This window comes from Taeniopygia guttata, chromosome 2, assembly GCF_048771995.1.
Source record: "Taeniopygia guttata chromosome 2, bTaeGut7.mat, whole genome shotgun sequence".
Classification (NCBI taxonomy): Eukaryota; Metazoa; Chordata; class Aves; order Passeriformes; family Estrildidae; genus Taeniopygia; species Taeniopygia guttata.
In genome coordinates this window covers 114,551,645-114,569,858 of record NC_133026.1, presented here as the reverse complement: position 1 = coordinate 114,569,858, position 18,214 = coordinate 114,551,645, and the positions used below count along the sequence as shown (strand labels likewise).

Sequence of the window (18,214 nt, the reverse complement as noted above, 5' to 3'; positions counted from 1 at the left end):
GACTGGTTGGTCACCAGGAGGCAAATTGCAAAAAGTCAAGAGACTACAACCTAAAAGTAAGGGCCTTTCTGACTCAGTTGTCAGAGGACTCTGCTCTCCCTTCTGGCTGAAATAGAGCAAACACTCTATTGTTTGATCACAGAGCTTGTTAAAGAGGAAAAGATGTAGTGGGAAAAAAATGGAGCTCTCCCAGCAGCTCAGAATCAACAGCAGGAAGGAGAAAGAGGAGGCACGACACTGTCTGTCTGGCCTGTGCTGAGGAGGGAAGGGGAGGTCTGGATGTGATGTTCAGTCCCAAACAGCACTGTGTAGAGCACTCTCCTGAATAAAAAGCCTAGAAGAATGGAAGAATATGAATTCTGAGAAAGCAGAGCAATAGCTGCTTTTAAACCAACTTTTTCACTTCCTCTTCCATCAAGTTGTTTTATTTCCTCCATGCTTAGTTATGGCCACCATAAACCTTTCCAAAGACTCCATGAAGGCAGCAAGAACAGAAGCTAGCTAACATACCACTCCCTAGGGAGTGGCTTGCAACAGGAGTCATTTTCCTCTTTGGAAGCCTCAGCACTAGTCATTCTAAATAGACTAATACACTATAAGAAAAAAAAAAGAGGCAAATTTCGACATGCCACACTGCAGCATGGAGCTTAATAGGCAAGAGAAGAGTAAGACTGCCAACAGCTTCCCAGCAGAGCAGTTTTCTACTGCAGGTGTTGGCTCACCTGGCTGGGTACCTTCATTGCAGACTGTGCTGGAGGCATGTTAGAAGTAGAAATCATCAATTGTGAGTTCTCTTTTTTTTTTTCCTTTTTTTTTCTTTTTTTTCTTTTTTTTTTTTCCCCCAAACATCCCTCTTTGAAATAGTTCATGGCTCACTAGTGTGACACTCAACAGTAGCAGGCTCTGTGAATCCCTGCTCTCAACATATTCTCCACTTCAACTCTGGCTCTGTGACTCTTTGGTCAGTCATTTTCTCCAGGAAAAACTTTATATCACAGACCATCTTGTAGAATGTCTGAAGAACTGCCAATTCCAAGAAAAACCACAAAGAGATCCAGATTTCAGTCCTGGCAGGCAGAAACAGTTCTCCAAGAAACATTGCATGTGAAATTCAGAAACTCCTCTATGCAAACTTTGAGGAGGGACTGATAAGAAGTGCTGACCTGGGGAGAGAGTTCTGTTCCCACTGCTTCCAGGACAATGAGCTGATCTTCATCAGCTCTATGGGGAACAACATGTCCTTCTCCATATCCAGCACTCCTTGCCTGCACGTGTGCAGCTGCCAAATCAAGAGTGACTGCCAGCTGGAGAAGGGCAGTCTCCTTTGGGAATCCACAAAAACTACAGAACATCAAAAAAATTAGAAGTGTAGGTAGCCAAAAGTCCTCAGTGACTGCACAATTTCTTTTTTTTTAAAAATCAATTAATTCTGTGGAGTATGCAGCTGATGCAATGCATCCAAAGTGTTCTGAAATGCAATGAAAAATTTTTGGTATTAGCATTTTGGTCATATGCCTAGCATTAGTAATTAATTTTTAATTTCTTTTATACAATTTTCTCTGAATTATCTAAATTGTAACTTCTTGGAAGTAAATTATTTTGTCATTTTCCTCTTCTGTTCCAACAATTAATGAATACATTTTAAAAGGGTCACTACTGTAGATCTCTGGGGTACTTGTTTACAGTGATAATCAATTAAACTATTAAAAAAACCCAAACAGTTCTATTCTCATACTTAAATTAAAATTAAATCCTGATTTTTATTTTCTTTAACTTGTAATTCTTAAATTCATTATATTTTTATTAAATATCATTTAACAGGAACTGTATTAAAGTTTTCCTTTCCAAAGTCAAAATCTAAGTTTTTATTTTATCCTCCTTTGACACATAGGTAGACTCACAGTAGAGTGATTTTTCTGTCATTAAATGCTCATATGAGCAGCTTATCACTGTATAATTTTTTGACTGATACAGAGTTGTTTCTCTCCAGTCTGTTTCTTAGGTTTGACATGATGTTTAATTTTTACTCAGTTAGCCTTAGATGATCTGATTATTAACCCTTGTCATTCAAATCAGCACAATTTCTCCAAATTTCAGGCTGGAACAGCAACTGAAGCTGCAGCCTGTTTTCACTTGCAAAGTCATTCTTTCCTTTCTCTACTCACACAGACATTTGTGCCTCTTTCTGAGCATACATCTCTATCCAGCCTGTTCACTGTGCTCTTTGGTGTGAAGAGTGATGAGACTGAGAATTCACTCCCTCCTTAATACACCCAGATCTTGTTAAGGAGCCCTTTCAAGCAGCCCAACTGGAAGCATCCCCTTCCCTGCTCAAAATCCTTCCCCCACGCATTGCATGGGATGGTGAGTCCCATGTCCAACTCTGTCATTTCAGTTCACAGGTAGAGGAAGCAAAACTAGATTCTTCATGTCTAGTAGCCATGGCTGCAAGTACCTATGCATAATGAAGCGCCAGAAGATTAATGTATGTCAATTTTTAATAATAACTCATTTCAGTCTACTTTTAGGTAGAAAAAATTCTACCTAAAAATTCTACCTAAAGATAAAAAAAAATTCTACTTTTAGAAAATAAATGTATACAGCAAGATGATTGTATAGCCTGCCAAAAATAATAACCTCATTTTTTCTGGTATATATTTTATATACAGCAAACTCAGGAACCTGCTGCATTTGTCCAGATTTCTTCTTCTTTTTTGTTAAGCTTTGTCTTCGAATGAGGTCAAGAGAAAAAAAAAAAATCATTAATATCTGTCGGCTTCCTTTATAACCTTAAGGAAAAATCTTTGTATGATATCACACAGACAGATTTTCAATTTCCTTGTGTAATAAACAGATGCTTTAGGATTTGGATGTAATTTAAAGGTTTAAAATATCACATTGAGATTGATGAATAAATCAGTTGTGAAGACAAAAACATTGATGCCTGTTGAAAATACCTCTCCAGACAGGCAGGAAATGAAATTAGTTCCTAGTAAAGTGTGGAGATGAGGATCACTCTTTAGTTCTGCTGCAGGCTTTTTAGGACTTGCTACAGTGGCACAACGAAAATGCTAGGGCTACAGAAATCTAATTAAAGAGCAAATGTCCCTCCTGACATCAAATTAATCTTTATCAAGTTCCCTATTTTTATTTCAATCTGGGACAAGAAAATTAAATTTAAAATTCTAGGCATGTTGCAAAACAGTTGGTGATTTTCTCTTGAGCATTACAATGCAAAAACATTCAGCATTGTTTAATTAGACCTCGAAGCACTCATTTTTCTGAGCACTTTTTATTTCATCATTGTTTGTTAAGGGCTTACATAAATAATACCCAAATATTTACCACAAGCCTTGTACAAGGCTGTTTCCCTCTGTTGTACAGATCTTTATTTTCAGAGCTTTTTCTGTTGATGAAAAAGCTGAAGGAATTTTTGTTTGTATCTTAAACAATACCATACTTTATCAGTCCTTCATACTGAGTTGAGGTTGCTTGAATGACTTGGCTTTAACAAGCGCTCTTTCCATCACCCACAGTGAAGGTATTCTTGTAGCCCTCAACCCCCCAGAGGGACCACTGAGACCCTCCTGGGACTGGAGCCTGGCTCAGATGCCCCTGGACCATGTTAGCATTTATCACCTGAGTGTGCCCTAAGAAACAGACCCCAGTCCCAGGCAGCCGTAAACTAAATAGACTTGTCAGCTACAATATGAAAGCATTATTTTGCAGGTAGGAAAATTAAATTTGGCTCTGCAACCCCAACCTTAACATGAGACGCACCAATTCAGTCCAAGCACACGTGCACACATGTTTTGTTGGAAGAGAGCCAAGCCAATTTGGCTGTGGTCACACAGAAAACCTGAAAAAATATGAGAATGCATCCTCACCTAGTTCCTGAGTTAAAACCCAGGACTGTTCTCTGACACCTAAGCCACCTTCCTTGGATTTGGAGGAACTGTCTCCTTGCTGCATGAGTGTTGTCCAGAGAGTTTGTGGATGCTCCCTCTCCCTGGAAGTGTTCAAAGCCAGGTTGGATGGAGATATGAGCAACTGGTTTAGTGAAAGGTGTCCCTGCCCACCAGATGCTCTTTAAGGTGCATTCCAACCCAAACTGTTCTATGACTTTACAAGTACTTGAGTCTCTGTACCTGCTCACTTGCATGCTTTGCTACTGGCTACTGTCCCTATATAGTGTTTTCCTTTTATATATGATAGATCAGGGGATTTGCTACCAAACTTAAATCTGAGTGCCTGGAGGTGGGATCTGTTTCCATGGTTGGTTTCCTCTTACAGCTAAATTAAAAAGGCCTTATGGTTGATGTTTTGTATAAAAATGATGTCAATGGTATACAAACCCAAATTTTCTGCCTTTTAATTATGCAAAACTCCAATTAAAGTCATTGGGAAATCTGCTTAGTTACTATTTCCTTTGGATCTGTTGCAGGTATGGGGGTTGTCTCTGCAGCTTGCTGAACAGGTTTAGAGTCTGGTGAAAAGGCAGTGTACAGAGCATGGGGGTTACTATCCCCATGGGTGTAAAACCAACCATGGGAAAGCTTTATTTAATCTCTTTATCGGGGCAGTATATAAATAACGTGGCAACAAGTTGCAGAATTCAGCTGTGAACTTGCTCACTACTAATAGTCCGTTTCTTGGAGTCAACAGGTATAAAGTGAGGTTTCCAAGAGTATTTAAGGCACTGAAGTGTTACTCAGGGTATTCTCCATATGGAAAAGATTAAGAAATAAAGTTGCAGTCATTTATGGCCTAGATTAAAACCTGTGATCAGGGTGAGTGGATTGAGGTGGCAGTGCACATGAGAGGTGGGGCAAAACACCTGCAGGACCTCAGGGAACTCCAAGGAAGAGAGATGAGAAGAAGGAAGTGACATTCCATTTGAATAAAGGTAATTTCTGTGGATGAAGGGGGACAAGTGAAAGCTGAAAATATTCATTTATCTTGACAAAAGGTACCATGGCTGCCTTCTTAAACCCGCAGAAAAAAAATCTGTCCACAAAATTCCTGTCCTAATGAAGGCTGCATAAGAAAAGCAATCATACACAATGCACTAACACTGAATTAACAAAATAATATGAGAGTTACTTCTATTTTTCTGTATATCGTCTTTGGCTGGAAGGAGTGGGTTTCCGAACTAGGCATCCATTTCTGATTTAGTAGCTATTCATCCAGATAACTTCAGCGGGAATTGTATGCCCTTGGCCCAGGAAGGAGTTTGGTCTGGATTTTTTTCAGTAGACATCGATTGCTTTCATGCAACGTTCCCACGATTTTACTCAGTATAGATAGCTCTTCCTACTTTACAGGAACACGACATACAGGGTGAACCAGATACACTAGCCTTGAAATTTCAATTGTTCTCCTGGGTTTGAAGCACAATATTTAAACATCAGAATATATCAAAAGAGCTAAAAATTATTATGGCTTTTCATATGATAGAAAATTCAGGGAGCAGGTTAGATGTCTCTTTGTAACTTCCACTTTTTTTTCTCACCTCCTTGGTTTCAAAAGCAAGTTATTCTGTGCTACTTTCACTACATTAGTCCAACAACTGTTAAAAAGCTTTGGTTGAATTTCCGTTTAGTTGAGAGAGAAGTGCAAATAAAAGAAGCAGCAGATGGTCCCTTTGTGACTGAATGAAGAAAAAGGGTTTTGAGAACAATACGTGAATAGGTGTAGTCTAATAAAACAGTCAGCCACCTGCTGCCTACATCCTTCAAAAAGATTCTGTTGCATATTCTGGGAATTAGTGACTAGTGTGTATGCTTACGTTTAATCTAAATGGAAGCTCTAAGGAACAAACAGACCTTTTTGTCCCAGTGCTGATTGAGTTGTTCTCTTGGTTTTGAATTGTTTCTGCTCTGTCTCCTTTAGTTCCATCCTGTAACTGTGTAACAGTGAACAACACTTTGGAAGTGTTTCATTTCTCAAACCGAAGAAAGATTTTAAAACTTAGAAAGCACCTAAACATTTTTGCCTATTTTAGGTTTTATAATCAAAATCACACCTGGAAAAGAAGTATTCTCTAGCATTGCACAGTACAGTCTGCATTTTTACTTTTCTTAATGCATCCAACCTGTTACTCTTTTTCCATACTTTGTAATGCTCTTTTTTTCTCCTCTAGGGATTTACTCTTCAGCCTGATTATCAAAATATCATCAATCCAACATCAACAGCTGCACAAGTTGTTACCCAAGCAATGGAGTACGTTCGTTCAGGGTGCAGAAATCCTCCAGCACAGACTGTGGACTGGAATAATGACTACTGCAGTAATGGGTAAGCAGCCAGTGAATGCCACCTTGTGTTGAGGAACATTCATGACACAAGTATATGATAGAGAATTTGGGAACAGCATTGTTGCCCATTTCCTTACAGTGTTTATGAAGTGTATCTGTGATGGCCCTGTACTTATTCAGCAGTTAGTCTGTTGTGGGAGAATAATTGTTCAATGCATAGATTTATTAGACATTGTTGTCACCTTATCACAGCACATACATTTTATAGGTCTTAGAGAACTTGCATTCCACAGAAGATCAGAACTGAAATCTTAGGGAGAAGGATTAAGAAAGAAATTTTAAGATCACTATGTCTCGATGAGAGGCAAATGACATTAACTATTTTCTAGTCTGGGTCTTGAAAATAACTAGTTTGGGTCATAAAAAACCACATCAGTGAGAAGCAGGGCTGACACACAGGATACAAGATACATGGAAGATAATGGCATGAGGACCAAATGATTGTAATCAGAAACAAAACTCCATACCTGTAGGAGCCCTGTGTCCTCAATATAAGGTTAGTAACCCCTTCGAACCTTCAACTTCTGGCAGCATGGTTTTTGTGGAGCCATGTTACTGTGCCAGGAACTGCCTGGAAACAGTTAAGACTGAACAGAAGGTATTATTTCAGTTTTATATTATAGATATTATGCCCTGTGAATACGCCCACCAGCCTGACCTCCCCTTGACTTAGTCTGAATCCCCAAGGCAATGGCAGATAAAAGCGTTTGGTTGCTCCCAAAGTGCCAAATCTAGCCCAGACAAATGAACAGAAAGCAGAACTAAAGACCAGATTCATCCATTACATTTACTTAAACCTAGAATTTCACTTGCCTTATTGTTTTAAAGTGTTTCTGGAACTCAAACTAGAACTGAATAAAAATCCTTTTTCTGGCTACTAGTTCAGAATAACTCCTTTGCTACACCCTGCTGACACCAAGGCAGATTTTAACTAGCCTGAACAGCAGCATCACTCTTTCCCATACCCTGTCCCTGTTGCCCCATGACTTGCCCTCTTTTCAGCAGAACAGTTTCACTTCTGTACTCTACCACCGTGCTTTGACATGTGCTACAGGCCCTTGTTGAAATCTATGCAGCCCACAGACTTTTACAACCACTTACACTGAATTCTGAATAGACTGTCCTCTGTCAAACGAGCCACAGCCACCTGTGGATTTGATTCCTGGTCTCTTCTGGAACAAAGCAGTGTCCATTGTTCCCAGATGTGCTCCCCAGATGTGCAGTGGGTATAGCATTCCATGCCCAGCATTTTTCTCTGGGCAGATATGCCTGTAGATAGCCCACTCTGTGTAGACTGGGCTATATTTTCAAAGTATTTGGAAATCCATATGCATGACCTTAAACGACCTTTGCTAAGCTTCTCCTGTCCCCTTGCAGTGCTTACCTGAACCTGCCAATCCAACATGGTTTGGCTATATCTGTCCTAGTAAATCAAATATGCCAGAGGCTCAGTAAGTGGCTGACACCCATGTTCATGCAATGAAGCTCTCCTGCCTCTAAGGAAAGTGGCTGCTTCTTACAGGGCACTTATGGAGCATCATTCCAAGGCCTGTGCTAAATCCGGAGCTCCAAGCAGTTTTTGATAGTCAGTGCTACCAACCCACTACTGCAGGTTACCCCAAACCAGTGCTCAAACCCATGTCCCAGTCCTGTGCAGTTTTCAAGACAGATGTGGTCTCCAGGTTGCTATAAGTCACTTTGACTTTTTCTTATGATTACCATGGCAATGCAGCTGTACTTCAGTGATATGCTTGGAATTAATGACATACGGTGGGGTTGTGGGGTTGATCTTTTTTTTTTTTTTCTTGAAGAATAGAACTAAAAATTTTTCAAATATTAAAAAAAAAGTCACATTTGTTATTTTTCTCTTTGAACAGGGGCATGCAGAGGGACAAAGCACTCTACCTTACCTGAAAATCTGAAACACCTCTCCTTTCCTTTCACTGAGGAATGCAGGGAAGTCTTTTCATCATGGATTGCATTATGCAGTCAGGGCAGTTCTGCATTTTATTAGAAAATACAAGTTGCTAAGCACTTAGGACTATTTGAGCTTGTGGGTCACCCACTCTGGAAAAAAATAGTCTTGCTTCTTTCTTTTCTTTGTTTTTTTCCCCATTTTTTCTCTTTCTTTCTTTCTCCTTTCCACCCCTTCCCTGAGATCCTATAACGGACATTGCTTTTCTTCTTCCCTGAAGGAAACTTGGACCATTCAGATTTTATGTTGGTTTTTGCTGTGAAGTGCTGCGATAGTAACTGCCTTAGCAACTGTAGATGTCTCGGATAAAAGTCCTGGATTTTCCATTGGTTTTTCATAATGGGTGTTTATATGAAACTACTAAAGACTTTTTAAATGGCTTGATGTAGCAGTCATAGCAAGTTTGTAAATAGCATCTATGTTACACTCTCCTAGAGTATAAAATGTGAATGTTTTTGTAGCTAATTGTAATTGAAACTGGCTCATTCCAGTTTATTGATTTCACAATAAGGGTAAAATTGGCAAACATTCATATTTTTACTTCATTTTTAAACAACTGACTGATAGTCTATATTTTCAAAGTATTTGGAGAAAAAAAGTAAAGTAGTCCCAAATTATATTAATTAAAAATATTGGCTTTGTCTCATGAAATAAATACAAAAAACTTAGAAAAAACTAATGTTGATAAAGAGCAAACACATTTATTTTGTACTGCCTAAAAAATGCTTTTTTTTTAAAGAAAATCACTTTATGTGTACTGGTTAGTAAACGTCATTTAAGTCCTTTTATGTATAAAACTGCCAAATGCTTACCTGATATTTTATTAGATGCAGAAACAGATTGGAGACAGCTAAATTATAACCTCTACATATGGCTATGTATTATTGTTTCTTCATACTGTGTCTGTATTTAATCTTTTTTATGGAACCTGTTGCGCCTATTTATGAAATAATAAATATAGGTGTTTGTAAGTAAATTTGTTAGCATTTTAAAGAGGTTTCTTTGACGCTTTAACTTTTGCTGGCACAAATTGTTCACAACTGATGATGTGAATACTTTATTTAGTTTTTACAGTGACAAATATAACAACAAACCTGCTTTAATGGCAGAAAATGAAGGTAACCAAGAACTATTTCTCTATTTCTTTGGTTGTTACGGAAAATAAAAAAGGTATTTTAAGTACTCCCTTTTTAAAGCATTGTAGCAGGAAGTTGCCCAAAACTAAGACTTGAACCAACAAAACTAACTGAATAAAACTGCATAACACTGCTTCTTGAAACTTCATCATGTTTTGTTAATTTGTCAAGTGGAATAAACATATTACCAAAAAAAAAAAAAATTACCAAATATGCTTCAACCATTTTATTATATATGCAAAAGTCCTACAGAATTTTAGGGAGTATATCAGAAATAAACCCTAAAATGAAAGGTAAGTTCAATAGCCACAGGGAAAGGGATAAAAATATCCAAAATAAGGTATTTTGTCAATGTTTGGGATCAGGGATAGCTCTGAAAATATATTTCTGGATTATTTTGCCCCAGATGCCTGTCCCATTTATGGATACTACCACTGATTTGTATTTTCTGTGTGAAATAAAAGAAGCAATTTGGATAGAATACACATTTGGCAATGCCATTGGTTTTTCTTTATAAAACAAAACAGAAACAAAGGCGTGCTTGCTTCTGAATGATTTCAGGCAATGTACAATCGTAATCACTTGGCATGTAATAACTAATAAATAATGCAGATCAGAGGTGATTACTCAAATAACTGTAGTTGAGAGCTCTAATTTTCCTGTCTTGAAACTGTATGAGAACTTGTGATTAAATTCACAGTTTATTGTTTGTCTGTTTAGTACTTTAGAAATATACCAGCACTACTAATTACCCAATGTCTTCTATTTATTATATTACAGTAAACTACATTTTCCACTCATATTAATTCTAAAGAGAAAAGATAATTGCTAGGAATGAGAAAAATCAACTTTGATTTTGACAGGCAGTTTTCTTTTTTCTTTTATGGAAAAGAACTGTGTTATCTTCATTTCTTTTAGAGCAGGTGCACAGTCACACAAAGTTGTTAATTTCGGTATCCAAGCAGAGTTCAAAATACAAGAAAACTTTAATGTAAATAAAAAAATACATCATGAATAAAATACTTATTCTGTATGAACCTCTGGCTAGTTGGTGTTTCTGTCAGCATGGGAACCTGTGGTGTGTTTGCTGTCCAGCACTTCACCCATCCAGTGCTCTGAGTGTGGTTCTGTGTCCAGTCTCTGCCCATATGAGACAACTGTGCTGGAAGAACAGCAGTTTTTGGCCATGGGTGAAATGAAACCATTTTTTCCCAAAAGAAAGATCCAACTTCAATCCATAGATGTAAATTCTTCATGTCTGACTTGAGAAAAATAAATGGTTGCCGGCTGTGGGCAGTCTGCTGTTTGTTTTCAGCTGTGTATTGACAGATATAAATTGCCAATCAATGGTTGGGATCCTTCTGTAAGCAGGTGAAACTCCACTGGAACTGAAGGGAAGATGTGCCCCATCCTTCACTGCAGCACTGTGCCTTAGGCACCACAGTAACACAGACAGCCAGTCTCTAGTTTTAAGTCACCATCTGGCCTAACCACGATAATGACAAAGCACACAGGAACTAAACAACCTGCACATGGAAGCAACACAGAAACAGCAAAAAAAAAAAATACAATAAAAACATCTGTCAGAGTGATAGAAACCAAAGGAAATTGTCTGCCATTCATTGAAAATAGTACACTTTTAAATTATTTTTAAAACATGGTGGACAGAATGCAAAGTTGGCAACATATACACTCTGCACATTGTAAATCCATCTGCTTGCACAAGGTAAGCAGGGGTTTTAAAAAGGAAAAGCTCTTTGATTTTACTGCCGCTCTCAGTGTGCCCTGTTATGGTGACAGGAGATATCCTGGTCTCTCTATCCCCAGACTCACATGTGTTCCAAGCAGAAATCTCATCCAGCTGCTGCCTCTGACCAAAGAAGCCAAATTCTAATTCAAATGGGTCTGCCATAGGATTTTCCCCTCACACTCATCCACAGGCAGTAAGTAAGTAATATATTCATAGAGGGCCCCAGCCATTCACAGGGAAATGTAATGTATTCATGCCCACTTCTCTCTCTCTCACCGAATACCAGCTCCTGATTCCAGTGGCGTCTGCCAAATATTCCCTGTGAGGCTCCTCTGTAAACAGGAAACCCAACAAAAAAAAGAAAAAGAGCTCATTACTGGAAGGTAAAACACACTCTTACCACCTTCTTTAGCCTTTTGAGGCATCATCCCACCCTGAACTACCATCTTCAAGTTTGTGTTTGCCTTCCTCCCCAATCCTGTAAACATGGCAGATCCACAGAGATATCTTTCTGTGCTCTGGGGAAATGGAGTAGGTAAAAATCTGTATTTTGCACATACTGTGAGAAGTAGCTAAAGAGATGTTATATAGCTCATACAGGAGTTACTCCTCTGGACTCCCATTGATAGGTAAGTATAGAGGCAGATATAGTTACAGACAGAGGTATAGATATAGTCAAAAAGATTAGATAGATAGGCAGGCAGACAGATAAACTGCCATTACCCTGTTAATTATTTTTTCTGTTGTTTTCAAGCCCTTTTGCATTGAAATAAAATATTATTTTGTGGGTATAGCAGTGTGCTGGCAGTGCTGCAGGAGGTGCTGAGGACCTTGGAGAACACGAGGTGGTTTGTGTCAGGTCTCACAGACACCATTTGCTTTCCTTTGCAAACCCATGTATTTTATTATTACCCAGCAGCACATTAAATCACATCTGAAATGTAGCTCTTACTTCACCAACAAGAGGACAAGTGAGAACAATGACTTGTAACATTTCAGAGTCTGTCACAGTTACTGCCTAATTAGAGAAACCCACTAGCAAATGTGCATCTGCATGGATCCTGTGACTGTCATCATTTCACATTCTATTAAGGACTTGCTGTGACAGACACTTTACAAAGAAATTTTGTTCAGGCTAATACCAAGCTGGCAATCATATAATCGGCCTGAAAATAAAACGAGAGAGGAGGAAAAAAGGGAAAAAAAGAGAGAGGAAGAGGAAAAGAAAAGGAAGCGTACCTATTTGGAAAACAATCTGTGTGTAAAAATTCACAGTATACTGCAGAGAAGATCCTTACCCTCTGACAATTGTGTGTTTACAACGAGTCTGAGTATAATTGCTCTGATGGGCTGTCAAGAAAAAGATTAATTTGGCAAAGATTAGTATTGACTTGCTGTTTATTAAGGCTTTTAAACAGCTGTATCTGGCAACATTCCTATAAGTGCTTGTCATGTCTGAAAATCAGGCTCACACCCGGGTGCTTGCCAGCTGTTGCTAAACAATCTTACCACTTAGAGTATCTTTCTCCAGGCCAAATAGCAAGAGCAAAGTATTGCCAAATCAGTCTCTTTCATCCTGTCACTTTTCAGGGGATCTGAGAGCTCAGCTATCAGTTGATGGCTGAAGGGCGGAGCTGATAGCAGCTGCCAGGAGAAGCAGGGTAGTTAGTGAGGTGTTACACCATGCCTAGGGAGGGCTGCTGCTCTTACTCACCTCACCGACAAGGAAAAGCACAGCTTGCAACTGGTGTTAGGCGAAGGGGCTTTAAACCCCTTAACGCCTGGGATCCAAATTGGGTAGGACGCAGAACTCCAGAGCATGTGGTTCATCCGCTCGGGCTCTGAGAGATAAAGCCAACAGGATAGGAGGGTATAGTAGCCACCATTAATCTTTATAAAATGAACCAACATTTTCTTCTATGACTTTTTTACCCAGACTGTTGATAAAAGTCATAAAAGCCATGCACACAAAATACCCTGGGTCAGTGGAAACCTGTAAAAGGAAAGATGTCAGCTGTTATTTTTGTTACATTACTTAAAACGTTTCAGCTGGCATTGTAGGCTTTAGTAGCAAGCTCAGAAACAAATAATACCAGTGGAAAGAAGGATAAACGGCTACAGCTAAATGCCAATACAAATAGCCATGTGTTACAATTAAAGTTGATTTGGCCTTTCAAATAGAAGTCTGATTTTCTGGGATTAATCTCGACCTTTTCAAGTTGCATCAGGCTGAAATAAGTTGTCAGAACAGATGTGAATTTTGTTTGCAGAGAACAATTGTAATCCAGTAACCCTTGGAACATCAGCATTTTCCAGACTGCCGGCCAGCTGAGCAGTGAGGATGTGGACAGCAGACACTGGGCACACACAGCAGGCAGAACCAGAGAACTCAGAGCCATGTCCAGAGGCTGGATGTTTAATTCAAACTCAAACCAAAATACTTTTCCTTTTAACTTTGCATTTACCAAACAGCAAGGTGTATACGCAACTGCCTGGGGAAAAAGAGTATTAAATTACATCAAGGATGGATGCCTCTGTTATCTTTATAAACTGTGTTCTTTAGCAAAATCATACAGGTAGGTGATCTTCCATGCAGGAAGGCTGGGCATACATTTTGTAGTGCAGAAGTCTCTGAAGTCTCCAAGAATCACACATTTCAGATGCTGCTCTAAACCGCTTTCTAGGAAGCTCTGCCTTACAATCTGCCCAGCTCCAATACCTAAAAAAAAAAAAAAAAAAAAGTTTCTTATACTTTGTTACCCAGAGTCAAAAATTTCCCAGCTTTATGCACAGCATATATGCTGACCTTGGTGCTCCCATAGTGCCAAGTTTCAGTGAAAAGTAAAAAAAGTCCAAAACCTTTTTCAATATGGACTGGGGGTGAGGGCACACAGGGTGCTAGTACAATACCTATGGCAGCATAGACCCTCTGCAAACACAAAACCTGCAGACTGCTTTCATCATTCCAGCTTTCTTCAGTGAAACAGCTGGATCCATGTTTGTGCCATCAGTAAAGTCATATTGTTAAAAACTGAAGATGCAGGAAATATTTTTTCTGCTGTCGATGTAGCACTGCTTAGATAGCAACATGAAGATCCAAAGTTCATTCAAAAACATGTCACCACTTGAATAAATAAGGCTGATACCTAATTAGCAGAGGAAGCCTTCATGTTTTGCTCAGAGTTCAAAATAATGAGCAGAGCCTCTCCTCTCCTCTGGCATACAAGCATGTGCTACATGGTTTTGTTAAAAAAAATGAAAATGAAAGGAAGTAAGTGATGTGCCCAAGGACACGGAGTAATTTAGAGGAAAGGTAGCTGAGATCTGAGAGTTTTGAAAAACAGTCTTCTGCTTTAGTCATTACTAAAGTTCGAAATCTGTGAAGTGGTGCTCAGATCCATGGGGGCAGCTTTAACTTAAGTGAGATTTTACAAATAATAAATAGGAGAAAGATGCCAGGTTTTATTTGTCTTCAGCAGTTTTCTACTTTTAAGTCATATGTGGACAGCTGAGCGCTATTTTCAAACTTAACTCCTCTAGATTAGTTTTTTAAAAGCAAAATAAAAAGAGCGAGATATCTGAGTAATCTCTGGTTCTAGGTTCCTGGAATCTTTGATTAAAATAGCAAAGCTCATGAGACTGGAATTTTGACTATATCATTCATATCCCTCAAACTGATTTATTTCTCTGTCTTTTTTTTTTTTTTCAGAATTTCTGCCTAGAAGTCAATGAAGATTTTTACTTACCTTTCTACATCAGACCTGGCAGAGCACCGTACACAAACATATATCTGCCACCACGAAAACTGATTAGACTCACCAGGAGAGAGCCATGACAGCTGAATGGGATCGTCCTGCATCTGCATCCACAGCAGAAGCTGCCTTCTGCCAGCAGGCTGGAAGCAGCCACAGTGTGAGCTCCTGGCAGGAAGACTGTGCCTCTGCAATACATGGCTGATAAATTTTCAAGGCTGAGTATCTCTCAAGGGAGAATTTTTTGAAAATAATGTGAAAAAAAAGTCATAAATAGGCTATCCTATCTTCTCGCGCTGTTGTCACCTTCAAACTAAGGAACATGACATGGGAACCTTTCCAGAAGTGATCCCAGTGCAAGGAAAACATTGATATTCTGGAGTAATCCAGAGGAGGCCACCATGGTGGTCAGGAACTGGAAGACAGGGCTGAGGTGGAGGGCTGAGAATGCTAAATCTGGTGAGTCTTAAGGATACTAAATCCTTCTGTAGTCTGTAACTGCACAGTGGATCTTTACAGAGAAGATAAAGCCCAAATCTTTCTGGAGGCATACATGAAGGGAAAGAAACAACAGACAGAAACTGAAATAAGGGAAGAAGTCCTGACTGCATATTATGGTAAAAATAATCAGCAGGAGAAGTTTGAAAGCACTGAAATAGGAATCCAAAGAGACTGTGGGATTTCCTTACTTTAGAATATTCAAAAGTCAACAGCATAGGCCTGAAGAGCTCTTTCAAAGTTGCACCAGCTTTTCCTCTGGGCATAGGACAGACCAGAAGAAGACCTGCATAGAACTTTTCCAATCTAATCTGTGATTCATTTTCACACAAAATCCTCTACACATGGGATAGAAAGAAAGCCCAGCAGAACACAATTTTTTGGCCTCAAATTGTGGAAGGGAGTGAGAGTTGGTTGCTTCCTGTTACACATCTCATGCTACAGAAAATTGTGCTATTTTAAACTGAAGTTTCGCAGTGTGGTTTTACATGTACAGGAAAAACAAAAGTGAATGTCATTTGTATCTGAATTTCCTGTAGAGGTTTATTTAAGGAGGAAAAAAAACCCTCACAAGCAAATCATAAATGCTAATCCACTAATCACTTTTCCGAAATGAATTTAGATTGTATTCTTTGGAGCACAACTTTTCAGCAAAGACCAGAAGGAGTGCATTGGTTTTGCCAAAGCAAAATGAACTGGTTAAAGCTTGGACTCTGCAGAGCAAGGCCTCAGATAAATGAAGGAAAATATACAGCTTTCCTTTTTTATATTTTTTGAACACATAGTATTCAGAATAAATCTCTGTGGGCTTCAGTATGTGACTTAACATTTTAATACTTTTCCTCCACCAGATGGTTTAGATAAAAACCTATTAGTTTCATTTGTGCAAATAGTTTCATACAAGAAATATCTATTTTTTACATTTTTGTCTCAAGGCTTAAATATAATTTTTTTTTAGAAGTGGAGACATTTTCACTGGTGTCTAACATTTTAATTATCATCATTCTTACCATTACATAAAATTCATATCAGAAAGTGGTTGATGAGTCCTCTAAAATAATTTATGTCCAAAAAATGCATTAAAATTACTTCACAATTTGATTTATGCATCTGTTCATACAACCTTTATGTGTTTGCAATTTTCCATGAGCTTAGTTACGATTATTTCAATCTCTGCAAAAGCAGTGTATATGTTCTGTCAAACATAATGATGCAAACCCTTAATCTTCCTTTTTTTTTTTTTCCTTTTTTTTTGTCTTGGTGTCATTACTTTGGAGAATACATTCAGTGTGTGAAAACCAGAGGAGATTCACTACTGGAAACTCTAATTGCCATTACACACAAATCCTTTCCAGTTTCTGGGGATAGGAAATTACCCTCAACATTCAAATGAATGTGGCTCTTCTTTACACTTGCTGAGGGGAGGTTAGGAGAGTGCACCTGAGCAATTTTAAGTGTGTGAGGTCTTCCTATACCATTCAAAGAAATCTTTTGGAACTGAATGAAGCAGAACATGGGAAACACCAGAATCTCTTCATAGTCATCATGGTTGGTCCAGACAAGACACTCCATGCTCTCTCATTTCAGCAGGGCTCTCCAGGTGCTTAGGATTGTCCACCACCCAGCCCACTGGTCCTGCAGAACAACAGAACCTACCAGTAACACCTGATGGAGGCACACTCTTAGGAACCTGATCGTGCCTGAGGAGGAGGAGCACTACCTGAAAGGGCCATATTATGTTGAAAATAAATCCTCTTTCCTTTGCCTAATCCTCTAAAACACATGGAAACCCTAAATAGCTGTGTCTACACTGGGAAAGAATTCTGCTGAGTAGGAGTTCATCAGCTGGTTGGAGAAATGTAAGAGACCAAAGCCCTGACAGCTACTCTGCATGAAGTCCAGGTGTTTCACATAGGACTAAATTTTCTGTCTTCCCCTGCACTGAACCTCATCACCTGTAACTCAGCAATCCACACACCAGCAATTAGGTGGATGAACTTACATTTAGACCCTGACAGGTATTTACCTAATAGGTATTTAGATATTTAACAAGTTAAATGCTTTAACTGTTAACATAGAGATTTAAAACAAACAACTAAACCTTCCATGTGTTTTTCTGGATTGGGCACTTCAGGTACTGTGCCAGAAAAAATGTTGACAAATAGCTGTGGGAAGATGAAGGTAAGGGAGTCAAAAGCAATTAAAAAAAAAAAAAGGTGTAAAAGAAAAGAAATAAAATCCCCATCTGTCTTCAAGATGTGGGTTGGTAAAGTATCACATTCTGTTGGACATTCAGAGAACCTGAGCATATGTAAATAGAAACCACTCAGAAGAACAAAACTCTGCATGCAATAAAGGGATTTCCAGCCATGAGTATATTGCTTGCAGGGTTTACACCACAGGGGCAATACATTGACAGGCCGTGACTTCATATATACATCACTGTATTATTATAGCTCTTTGGATGCTCAGGAGGTTGTAATTAGTGAGCACCAGGGTGTGTAAGCCCCTTGCATGGTGTTGCCAAGATTAATCTTGGCAGTGCCTACAGGCAATGGTAGAAAATAAAACATTTCAATGAACAGCACCAGGAAAATCTAAGCCAGACCAAGACAGCCACAAGCTCCTGTGATATGAAACAAAAGCAAATGAAATAATCCATGGATCAGAAATAGCTGCTGATCCAAAACTGATTTTATGGTGTGCCTCCTGGATCAAATAAAAAGCTAGATAGGAAAATGGCAAATGGGAATGTTGTGGTGTTTATTTCCTCACAAAATAATCCAAAC

General features: G+C 38.8%; 1 protein-coding gene across 4 annotated transcripts in view; it reads left to right on the top strand.

Annotated features, from left to right (window-relative positions):
- Positions 1–10,462, top strand: part of TOX (thymocyte selection associated high mobility group box) — a 218,789-nt gene extending 208,327 nt beyond the window's left edge. For all 4 annotated transcript variants that reach the window (XM_002198353.7, XM_072924674.1, XM_072924672.1 and 1 more), the window contains 2 exons: positions 6,143–6,294; positions 8,192–10,462. In XM_002198353.7, the coding sequence (XP_002198389.1) occupies positions 6,143–6,294; positions 8,192–8,228 (189 nt within the window). In that variant the 3' untranslated portion in view covers positions 8,229–10,462. The remainder of the gene's footprint in view (positions 1–6,142; positions 6,295–8,191) is intronic.
- Positions 10,463–18,214: the final 7,752 nt, after the last annotated feature.